Genomic DNA, 12,626 nt, shown 5'->3' with positions numbered 1-12,626 from the left:
GTGAGATTCCAGTATTAGTTTCTATGTTACACAAAAGATTTCATTAATGTATGTGATAATGGTATGTTTGTTGAGAAAAATGTTGCAAGTATTTTAAAAAAAAAAATCTTTTATTATGTATACTTTTTATGCTTAGGTTCTAACTTTAATTTTTTTTAATATTTATTTTGAGAGAGAGAGCATCAGCAGGGGAGAGGCAGAGAGAGGGGAGGGGGAGAGAGAGAATCCTAATCTCACAAACCTTGAGATCATGACCTGAGTTGAAATCAAGAGTTAGACTTAACTGACTGAGCCACTCAGGCACCCCTGGTAGATTTCATTTTATATTGGGCTATTGCATTTTAAACTTGAAAATTCTAGGTACATATTGTAAATATTTCCTCTCTACCCCTGGGGAGAAAAAAAATTTTTTTCTTGAAAAAGAAAACACGTGTATGTGCAACTGGGGGACAGGGACAGAGAAAGAGAATCCTAAGCATGTTCCACACCCAGCACAGAGCCCTACATGGGTGCTCGATCCTACAACTGTGAAGTCATGAACTGAGCTGAAATGAATAGTTGGATGCTTAACCGACTGAAGCACCCAGGTGCCCCTGAAAAATTTTAATATGTTAAAAGAGAAGCCATAAAAATTAAGTGGCAGCACTTTTTTTCATCCCTAGGGCTGTATGCAGGAAACATGAACTTATGCAGTATGACTTGGAGATGGCTGCTCAGGACTTAGCATCCAAAAAGCAGCAATGTGAGGAACTGGCAACTGGGGTGAGTGTGTTTCCATTTCAGTCTCTGGTATTAGTGCAGCAGGCCGTATAAGGAATGAGCTGCAGTTGTAATACCCAAGATGCCTGTAGCTTTTATAGGGGAATAATTTATGGGCAACTTTGTAATTCCTTGGTTTGTGATCTTGATATAAAAAGATATAAGCCATTAAAACATCATATTACATAGCAGTGTAAGAAATTCTGCCAACATTGCTCTGTATAGTGTCTTCTCATTTATATTCAGTACAAGTGAAAAAGCATTATTCTTTGTGATTGAAATAATGACTTTTACAAAGTAAATCATAGAAATTTTAGCTTATTTTGGAAAGCCTTGCCCAGTTTGAATCCGTTTATCTCTCATAAGAAGGAGCTTCTGGTATAGGGAATAGTTGTGAAGAAAATTCTGTATCTTATTTTATGAACCTTAGATCATTTTTATAATCGGCTTTCTACTGTGTAGCCATTTTATTGGAATAAATTAGCTGTCGTAGTGAGAGTACACAATCTGGAAATAATGAAAGTGACAGTGCTACCATTTACCAGTCACTTCATACTTAACAAGTACTTTGTTATCTCTGAAAAGTCACAGATATATGTTGTAGGAAAAGACCATTTGACTATGAAACATGTATATACTAGGCTTGATTTCTTTCTTTCTTTCTTTCTTTCTTTCTTTCTTTCTTTCTTTCTACTTATTTATTTATTTTTAATGTTTATATTTGAGAGAGAGAGAGAGAGAGAGAGACAGAGCATGAGCAGGGGAGGGGCAGAGAGAGAGAGAGGGAGACACAGAATCCGAAGAGGCTCCAGGCTCTGAGCTGTCAGCACAGAGCCCAATGCAGAGCTCGAACTCCTGGACTGCGAGATCCTGACCTGAGCCAAAGTCGTAAGCTCAACCCACTGAGCCACCCAGGCACCCCTAGGCTTGATTTATTTTTAGAACTGAGGGGAAACTCCCAGGCCATTTTCAGGGAGCATGATTCTCTACTCCTACATGTGAAGGGAAAAGTGTTTCCCTTAGTAATCTCCAGAGAGTAAGGAAATGTTAAAGCAGTGATGCTTGAGGCTACCCTCCAAGGGAAGGCATCCTATTTAATTGATAACCAAGTTTCAGTGTGTATTGCGCAGATTTTAAATGTTTTTTGTTTTAGTTTGGCCTGTTTCCTTTGTCACCTGTTGGATTTTTTTATCTATTTTTTATGTCATAGAGAAATGTTTACAAAATGACCTCTAATCTAAAGAAATAACTTGCCTAATGCTTCACATAGAAGTTTTCCATTTGATTAAGAAGTTCAGTTAGAATTTTTTTCTTTTTGACTATTCCATATTATTCCAGTGTTAGGAATCACATTAGGAGCCCCCTGGTTGTAAGACTTATTGGTGCTTCTGTACTGAGCTAGGAGGAAATGGCAAAAGTTTTGTTTCCCTTTTTTTTAAATTTAAAAAAAAATTTTTAAAAAATGTTTATTTTTTTAAATTTTTTTTTTAATGTTTATTTATTTTTGAGACAGAGAGAGACAGAGCACGAATGGGGGAGGGGCAGAGAGAGAGGGAGACACAGAATCGGAAGCAGGCTCCAGGCTCTGAGCCATCAGCCCAGAGCCTGACGCGGGGCTCAAACTCACGAACCGTGAGATCGTGACCTGAGCTAAGTCAGACGCTTAACCGACTGAGCCACCCAGGCGCCCCAAAAATGTTTATTTTTAAGAGAGAGAGACAGAGTGAGCGAGCAGGGAAGGGGCAGAGAGAAGGAGACACAGAATCTGAAGCAAGCTCCAGGCTCTGGGCTGTCGGCACAGAGCCCTGTCCAGGGCTCGAACCCACGAACCGTGAGATCATGATCTGAGCCAAAGTCGGACACTTAACCGACTGAGCCACGCAGGTGCCCCTCTGTTTCCCTTTTTAAAAAAAATGTTTAATTGTGGTTAAATATACATAACAAAATTTATCATCTTAACCATTGTTTTTTTACCTGTGGCTTATTTTTCTTTAAAAAAAATTTTTTTTTACATTTATTTATTTTTGATAGAGACAGAGCACGAGTGGGGGAGGGGCAGAGAGAGACAGAGACACAGAATTTGAAGCAGGCTCCAGGCTCCAAGCTGTCAGCACAGAGCCCGACGCGGGGCTCGAACTCACAAACCGCAAGATCATGACCTGAGCCAAAGTTGGACGCTTAACCGACTGAGCCACCCAGGCGCCCTTGTTTATTTTTCTTTTTAAAAAATATTTTAATTTTTACTCTTATTTCAAACTCAGAAAACAGTGGAAGAAATTATTACAGCTATTGAATTTACATTGATATAAATTAAAAGCAGTTTTATGGAAGCATAGGTTAATGAAAGATTATACTAGGGATAATCTTAACCATTTTTAAGTGGTATACAGTTCAGTAGTAGTAAGTACATTCACATTGTTGTGTAACCAACCTCTAGAACTCTCTTCATCTTGCAAAATTGAAACTCTATACCATTGAACATCAACTATCAATTTCCCTCTCTCCTCAGCCCCTGAGAGTCACCATTCTACTTTCTGTCTCTATGACTTTGACTACCCTAGATACCTTACATTAAGTAGAATCATGTAGTATTTGTCCTTTCATGACTTGCTTATTTCCACTTAGCATAATGTTCTCAGGTTTATCCATGTTGTAGCATGTGTTGGAATTTCTTTCCTTTCTCAGGCTGAATAATAATATTTCTTTATATGTATATGCCACATTTTGTTCATCCATTCACCTGTTTCTATTTCATTTTAGACTGTGAGAACATTTTCCTTGAAGGGAATGACTACCAAGCTCTTTGGCCAAGAAACTCCAGAGCAAAGAGAAGCCAGAATAAAGGTGCTAGAAGAACAAATAAATGAAGGAGAGCAACAGCTAAAGTCTAAAAATCTGGAAGGCAGGTAAAAATGCTGAGATGTTTAACAAAGCTAGACATGTGTACTACATGGAGGATTGTTGGTTTGTTTGTTTTTTTTATAACATTTCCCATCTTCATTAACATCCCTGAAATATAGTCTGTTCTTCAAGGGCAATTTTTTTTTAAGATTTTATTTTTAGGGGTGCCTGGGTGGCTCAGTTGGTTGAGCATCTGGCTTTAGCTCAGGTCATGATCACTCCGTGGGTTTGAGCCCCGCATTGGACTCCATGCTGACAGCTCAGCCTGGAGCCTGCTTCGGAATCTGTGTTTCACTCTGTGTTCTACCCCTCCTCTCGCACCCCCTCCCCCCCCGTGTTCTGTCTTAAAAATAAATATTCGGGGAGCCTGGGTGGCTCAGTTGGTTGAGTGTCCAACTTCAGCTCAGGTCATGATCTCACAGTTCATGAGTTTGAACCCCATGTCAGGCTCTGTGCTGACAGCTCAGGGCCTGGACCCTGCTTCGGATTCTGTGTCTCCCTCTCTCTAGCTGCTCCTTCCCTGCTCACACTCTGTCTCTCTGTTTCAAAAATAAATAAAGATTAAAAATAAATAAATGTTCAAAAATTTTTTTTAAAGATTTTATTTTTAAATAATCTCTGGGGCACCTGGGTGGCTCAGTCAATTGAGTGTCTGACTCTTATTTTGGCTCAGGTCCTGATCCCAAGGTCATGGGATTGAGTCCTGCATCGGGCTCCATGCTGAGCCTGGAGCCTGCTTAAGATTTTCTCCCTCTCTCTCTCCCCGCCTGCCCCTCTTTCTTTTACTCTCCCTCTCCCCATATTGCATTCTCTCTCTCTCTCAAAAAAACCACAAAAAACAAAAAAAACCCAGTAATCTCTACATCCAACATCAGGCTCAGACTTCCAACCCTGAGATCAAAGTCACAGGCTCCAATGACTGGGCCAACCAGACACCCCTATAACCTTTTCTTCTAACATGTAGTGATTGACTTCCTAAGAAATTTGAATGATCAAAAATCATGTTACAGAAACAGTTTTAGTATGGGGGAAAGAGAAAGAAGAATTTCAACTTTATAAAATTATTTTCCTGCACTTTTCCTGATTTCTGGCCTTTGCACATTCCCTTTGCCCTTTCTTCTCCATCACTTAACAAAAGCCTGATGATTCTTCAGTGCCCAGCTCTTGCGCTTTCTTTGTGAAGCTTACTCCTAGCCTTGCAGGCTGTCATAGCACTTAGCTCATGCCACAATAGCATGGCAGTTTTGTTTTGGGTGTTCAGGAGCCCTTCTAAGTCAATGACTGTGTATGTTTCATCTTTATGTTCCAACATCTTACATTGGCTTGGCATGTGATTATTCCATAAGTATTTCTAGAAATTCAACTCTCAAAGGTCTTCCGTCACTGACTTATTTTCCTTATTGCTGTTTTTGTCCAATAGTATGTAGATCAAGGCAGACCAAGAGTGTATCATTGGTTTTGAGGTGTTTTTGTTAATTTTTAGAACTGGCACCAAATAAGTAAAAGTAAACTTTTATGAGTAGAGTTAAAAAGGTAAATGCCTCTCAGAATTTTGAAAACTCTAGTTGTCATTTAAAGCAAGTACATGATGATTGTGATACGGTATATCTTGTCAAAAGAGTGTATGTTTTCCAGTGACTCCAGGAGGGCAACGTCATGTGGAAAGAGCCATTTATAGCTGATTTATGGGAATGATTTGAAGCTGGAATTCTTGGGGCAAAAATATTGATTATTAAAATGAAGAAGAATGTATGACTGTCTCTGCTTTTTTTTTCTAGTATAATTTTTAGGAAGAAAAAAAACTGTCATATATACAATAGTTTTTTCATCTATATAGACAAAAACCAATGCGAATGAGAACTGGTTATTAGAATTTATAATATAGTTTACATAATTTGAGTAAGTAATAATGTTGACTACACATTTTATTTCAGAGAATTTGTGAAAAATGCTTGGGCTGATATTGAACGCTTCAAAGAACAAAAGAACCATGATTTAAAGGAAGCTCTCATAAGCTATGCAGTCATGCAGATCAGTATGTGCAAAAAGGTAGGTTTTGGTGTCAGGGAAGATACGGTATATTCAAAAGTGCTTATGAATTTCTTTAAAACTAATTTCTCTTCCTTGGACTAGAAAGCTTATTTTAATTTAATTTATTTTTTTAATGTTTATTTATTTATTTTGAGAGAGAGAGAGAGTGCAAGCAGGGGAGGGGCAGAGAGAAAGACACAGAATCTGAAGCAGGCTCTGAGCTACCAGCACAGAGGCCGACGCAGGGCTTGAACTCACAAACCATGAGATCATGACCTGAGCCAATGCTGGGTGCTTTAAGTGACTGAGCCACCCAGGTGCCCCTTTCATTTTCATTTTAAAGCCCATTCTTCTCCCCTTCTCCCCTTCTCCCCTTCCAGAATGTTTTCCAATTTCTTTACTTAATTTTGAAAGAAGTATTTTTTAATAATCAAAATGTCGATTACTGAGTCTTCATTCACCTAAGGTACCAAATTTCTGTGCTCTATTTATATCCAGTATTTGCAAATATATACCAACAACTTTACTTGGATTATATGGTGTTCTTGGATATGGTGGTAAAATACTGTTCCTAATAGTGATAGATAGTGCTTTGATTGGAAAATAGCTTAAACATTGGAGAAAATGTGGTCATGACATGGTTTGTTGTCATAGTGAGTCTTCCATGTAGCTGATGTCCATAGTAGAAGATATGAACATGGAAGCTTCATTTTGGGGAGTTTTATATTTTATTTGAAAAAAAAAATTTTTTTTTTTTTTACATTTTATTTTTAAGAGAGAGAGAGACAGAGCACAAGTGGGGGAGAGGCAGAGAGAGAGGGAGACACAGAATCTGAAGCAGGTTCCCGGCTCTGAGCTGTCAGCACAGAGCCCAGCGCGGGGCTCGAACTCACAAACCGTGAGATCATGTGACCTGAGCCAAAGTCAGACGCTCAACCGAATGAGCCACCCAGGGGCCCCAGGGGAGTGTTTTGACAATACCAAAATCTTTCTAAAATGCTGTTGTAAGAACAAAATATGAAACATTCCTTCTTTTTTATAACCCAAGACCTGCCTATGTGTCTATCAGCTACTATCAGTGCTTTACAATTTACCAGCATTTTGCAGTCTACCAAGCAACTTAACATGCATTGTCTCAGTAAATCATGTAAATAACAAGATGAATTCTCAGTTATGGAGACCTTCTTGGAAAAACCATGCTCATATAAACAACTTATGCTTTAATTCATCTGAAATGTGTATTTTCTGGCTAGTCACCATCACTTCCCTAGCCCTTTTCACTTGTATCACTAGCAGTAAGCATAGTAAACAAAGATATTTTAAGATGTAAGCACCAGACTCTAGCATTAGTCAAGTGGGCTTTTTTTGTATTGGGCAAATTCATATTTATGCCCCAGTTAAAGTGTAAGTTACTCCATGTTATAGATCTTTGGGGTCACTTAAGAAAAGTTAAAATCATGACCAAACCATCTGCAAATGCTGACAGTGGAGTATGATTACAGCTTGGTGGTGTTTTATCTATTGTTGTCATTGTGCCACATCCTACTGCTTTACAGGGTGCCTCACGTTTAGTCGTCTTTCTGGCCTGCCCTTTTTTAATCTCAGGAGGTCTGAAAGATCAGGTAACGCACGTTTTTAAGAGTTGGTTTTATTGTGTTTTCATAAAAGACTCATCAGTAAGCTTCTTGTGATCTTCTGTTTGCTGCTTTTCCAAAGGAAAATGCAGACTATATAATGGCTCAAAGGACTTTTCTCCCCATTTTACCTAGGGCGGGGTGGTTGAGGGTGCTAGAAATTAATCTCTGAATAAAAAGGATATCACTGTAGGTGTATTTGGACATACTGTTGGATAGCTTGTATGTCTACTCATGTTTCCTAAGAAAACCATTACAGTAAACAAGAGTTTACTACATGAGGTTTGAAAGATGTGTGTTCACTTTATTTCCCAGGAACAGTACTATAAAGTTTCATCATGTTTTATTTTCTTCCTTAAGTAGAATAATAGATTTTTGTATTTGAAAATCTACAGTATTTTTTTTTAGAAACTTAAGTACAAGAAGTCAAGATTAATACTAGTTTTTTTTAGATAAATATGATTATCTATATTTTATTTTAGTTGTATATTAACTTTTAAAATATACCATACCGTGTTATAGTGTCAGATATCCAAAGTGGTAATTGAATATAATCAAATGACTAAATTGAAGTAGTAGTAAACCAAAACAAAATAGTTTTATATAAAAAGCATTAATATTAGCATTTAAAAATCAATTATTCTAAGTATTATTTTGGTTAACCTTTTTTATAGTGAATTTTCTAATTTGTTGAATCAAGGACTGAGCTTTTACGAAATACTTAATTTGTTTTTTTTTAACATTATTTATTTTTGAGATAGAGTGCAAGTGGGGAAGGGGCAGAGAGGGAGAGGGAGACACAGAATTCTGAGTAGGCTCCAGGCTCTGAGCTGTTAGCACAGAGCCTGACATGGGGCTTAAACCCATGAACCGTGAGATCATGACCTGAGCCTAAATCAGGTGCGTAACCAACTGAGCCATGCAGGCACCCCAATACTTTATTGATTTTTAAGCTACTTTATCTTTTCAAATTAAAAAAATAATCATATGGAAAAAGATATTCCATGCAAATAGAAGTGGGGAAAAAAAGGTAAGGTGCAGTACTTAGACAAAATAGACTTTAAAACAAAGACTGTAACAGTAGACAAAGGGCATTACATACTGATAAAGGGGCCAATCCAGTAAGAGGATGTAACAGTTGTAAATATCTACCCAACACTGGAACACCTAAATACATAAGGTAAATATTAACAGACATAAAGGGAGAAATTGATGGTAATACAATAATTGTAGGGGGTTTTAACACCCCACTCATATCAATGAATAGATCATCAAGGCAGAAAATCAATAAGGAAATAGTATCTTTGAGTGATGCTTTAGCCCACATGGCCTTAACAGATACATATAGAACATTCCATCCAAAAACAACAGAATACACGTTCTTTTCAAGTGCACATGGAATATTCTCCAGGATAGATCACATGTTAGGCCACGAAACAAGTCTCAGTAAATTGAAGAAAACTGAAATAATATCATCTTTTCTGACCACAATTGCATGAAACCAGGAATCAGTCACAAGAAAAAAACTGGAAAAACACAAACTTGTGGAGGCTAACCAGTATGCTAACCAAACCTTCAATGAATTAATGGAGAAATCAAAGAGGCAATCAAAAAATACAAATGAAAATGAAAACACAATGATTCAAAATCTTTGGGATGCAGCAAAAGCCGTTCAAAGAAGGAATTTATAGCAATACAAGAAACAAGAAAAATCTCGGGACGCCTGGGTGGCTTAGTCAGTTGAGTATCTGACTCTTGATTTTGGCTCAAGTCATGATCTCGCAGTTCATGAGTTTGAGCTCTGCATTGGGCTCTGTGCTGACAGTGCGGAGCCTGCCTTGGGATTCTCCGTCTCTCCCTCTTTCTGTCCACCCCCTGTGCCCCACGCCAAATAAATAAATAAACATACAGAAAAAAGAAGAAGAAAAGTCTCAATGTAACCTACACCTAAAGGGTTTACAGAAAGAACAAAGCCAAGGTTAGTAGAAGGAAGGAAATGATAAAGGTCAGAGCAGAAAAACTATCATAAAAGTAACATACTCTCATTGCAAAAATTTTAAAAATCCAGAAGCATATTAAGTAAAAATTCTCTCCCTCCTCCCCCAAATCCCTTTTTAGAAACTTACCACTGTTACAGACTTCATGTGTATCCTTCCAGACATTCTTACACATTTACAATCATTAAGAAAATATACACTTTCCTTTTCCCTGCACAAATGGGATTGCATTGTATGTGCTAGTGTGTAGTTTTTGTTTGCTCATTTGATGTCTCATAGATCTCTTACTGTGATAGTCCATATCTTATCCTTTCTAACAACCAGTACTCTATTAGATACTGCTTTATCCAGCCAAAGATATTTAAGATTTGAAGATATTTATCAAAGCTTCGAATATTGATAGATATTGGCATACTTAAATATTAAAGAAAATACTACTTCTTCATAAAATATGTGTCTTGTTTGTTGAAAAAATACCTTTGTTTCTACCACTTCCTTAGATTTTACTGCTATATTTTTATATACATGCATTTTTGTTTAAGCATATTAGGTATATTGTATTAGCTTTGTGCTGAATAGCCTGCCAGAACACTAAGAAGGATCTGATAATTCAGCATATTATTGGTTTTTATCAAAACATGTGTTGTTAGACTAATAATTTAATAATCCATTAATTTTTAAATAATCAATTAATTTTTATTTAATTGTTAAACTAATAAGGTATTTTTCTTTTGTTTTAAGTATTAATAGAACAATTTCCTGAAAACTTGTTTGGTTTACAAATAGAAATAATGCAAACGTGATATGAATAAATAAGTTTGTTATGAGCCTTGAAAACTCAGTTTTCCAAAAAGTTGTAGTAGCTCTTTCCCCATCTTGAAGATAGGCTATATAAGCGATTCTCTTTTTTCAGAAGCATTAGACATTCACTTATATTAGTCATTGCTAGAAATAGTGTCATATTTGCTGGACTTGACAGTTACTCCAAAAGGTGAAAGTAGCATACCAGTAAGCCAAACAGTTGGATTTTCAGAATCCTTCCAAGATTACATTTTAAAGTTTTTTTCTTTCTTGTTTTTGTTTTTAATAGGGAATTCAAGTTTGGACCAATGCTAAGGAATGCTTTAGCAAGATGTAATCCTGTGAAATGAATTTCTCTTCAATCAAAGTGCCCCAGAACAGAAGCACAAGTAAATAAAAAAAAAATAAAGTTGCTATCCAGTATACACAAAAATATATATAAGTTGAGTAAATTCAACTTTCTTTAATTTGATTGTAGTTGTGTTAATATAGCACAAAAAGGATGTATTTTAATGAATATTAAATATTATAATTTGAGGTTTTGGGGACTGGTGCTGATTCCAAAATGTTAATTTGATAATATATACCAGTATATTGTTTGTCAGGCTTCTGAACCAGTGACTGAATGAAAGATGTTAGATAATATGTTTGTTTCAATGCCAGTTGTTTCAGATCTGTTTCTGTAGGGAATTTTTCCCCAAGATTGCATTCCTGTCTTTACTTAGTAAGACCCACTAATCTGTTATAGGGGGTTATTTTTTCTTGCCTTATAGTTGAGCTGTTTGGTTTGACAAAGCTCAGCAGAAACTTAGTGTGAACTCTAAGGTTTTCTCTCACATTCATTGATGCCCCCTATAACATTTGCATACACTAGAAAATGCCTTCAATTTGTGTTTTACCAGAATTTTGATACTGGTCAGAAATTTTATACTGCCAACAAAGAAGACTCAACTTCTCAGATATATAGTGGGACGCATTGTTATGATCCAGGAATTGCTATATAGAAAGTTTTAATTGAATATGTTACATGTAAGCACTAAATTCTTCTCAAATAATTCTTAACCTCAGTGATGAGCCTAAATTTACTATGCTTGGCTCTCTACACATGGCATTTCAGGGTACAAGATGTAGCATTTCATTGTATAAGATACATGTAGTGAACATATGTGTTAGTATCTTCATTATTAACATCCTTCTTCTCTATTGCTTGGCTGTAATTTTTGTAAAGATAAATTATATTGTTTGTATGGTGTGTGTGTGTGTGTGTGGTATATGTTCAGAAGCCAAGTACCCTCATTTTGCTAGCTTTGCAGTATTTTAAATCTGTTCTCATTATTACTAATTAATGTAAAAAAAAAAATCCCCAGTACTGTTCAGCATTTGACTTTTTTACATGTTTAAAATGTTGCTGGATTTTTGTGCTGTTTGCCAGACTTACAATAAATAAATGAAGTATTGTGCTGATTTTCATATTTTTGTTATTTTAACAAGGTGGTTTATACATATTAGTATCTGATGCCCTGTGAGAAAATAATAATAATACATGCCATATTATGTTTTGAAGTATTTAATTGTGTAAATTTATATTAGGCCAGAATTTGGATTTAAAAAAAATAAGATGCTGAAATGAGATATAACTTTTAAATTTTTACTTTTTTTTTTTTTAAAGATAAAATTGTCAGAAACAAAAGTCGTTTGTATACTCACCTCATTCCATTGAATTGTATCATCTCTTGACTCATGAAATAAAACAGCTTTTCATTTGGCACTTAAAAATCAAAAGTCTTCTCTCCAAAACTAACCTTAAATTAAATGTAAAATGTATTAGATTTTTCCCTACTAGCTGACTTAGTTTGAGAAGACCATTATTACCTTTTTTTTTTAATATTTATTTTTTAAGGTTTATTTATTTTGAGAGAGAGAGTGCAAACCAGGAAGAGGCAGAGAGAGAATCTCAAGCTGGCTCTGTGCTGAGAGCACAGAGTCCCACATGGAGCTCAGTCTCATGAACTATGAGACCATGACCTGAACTGAAATCAAGAGTCGGACACTTAACCAACTGAGCCACCCAGGTTCCTTGTTACCTATGTTTTAAGAGATGAATTTAGGAAAAATATTTTTCTAAAATATGCAGATATTCACTTGGTTGTGTGTATGTTTAGGAATATCTTGATTTGGGTTGACTTTTTAAAAAGTTTAATTTGATAGCACAAATCATCCCTTAAAAAAAAACAAAAACCTCTTAAACTTTTTTTTTTTTTTTTTTAAGTAGACTGCATGCCCAACACGGGGCTTGAACTCACAACCCTGAGTTGCATGCTCTACCAACTAAGCCAGCCAGGCACCCCACCCCACCCCCCCCAAAATAAAACTCTTTAAAGGAATTTTGTGATGGAAATTATTTTTTGTATGATCTACAATAAGTATAAAGAAAGTAATCTGTGCAATAACCCTTTTCACTATTTAAAAATCAGAACTCTAAGATGAATTATTAAGGAGAGAT

General features: G+C 36.1%; 1 protein-coding gene across 2 annotated transcripts in view; it reads left to right on the top strand.

Moving 5' to 3' along the window:
* The window catches only part of SNX4 (sorting nexin 4), a 70,010-nt gene extending 58,423 nt beyond the window's left edge, over positions 1–11,587 (top strand). For both annotated transcript variants that reach the window (XM_053220974.1, XM_027061069.2), the window contains 4 exons: positions 663–762; positions 3,520–3,665; positions 5,595–5,709; positions 10,413–11,587. In XM_053220974.1, coding sequence (XP_053076949.1) covers positions 663–762; positions 3,520–3,665; positions 5,595–5,709; positions 10,413–10,460 — 409 coding nt within the window. In that variant the 3' untranslated portion in view covers positions 10,461–11,587. The remainder of the gene's footprint in view (positions 1–662; positions 763–3,519; positions 3,666–5,594; positions 5,710–10,412) is intronic.
* The last annotated feature ends 1,039 nt before the right edge of the window (positions 11,588–12,626 follow it).

Source organism: Acinonyx jubatus, chromosome C2 (assembly GCF_027475565.1).
Source record: "Acinonyx jubatus isolate Ajub_Pintada_27869175 chromosome C2, VMU_Ajub_asm_v1.0, whole genome shotgun sequence".
NCBI lineage: Eukaryota > Metazoa > Chordata > Mammalia > Carnivora > Felidae > Acinonyx > Acinonyx jubatus.
Note: the sequence above shows the minus strand (reverse complement) of the source record. Positions and strands in the feature narration are given on the sequence as shown.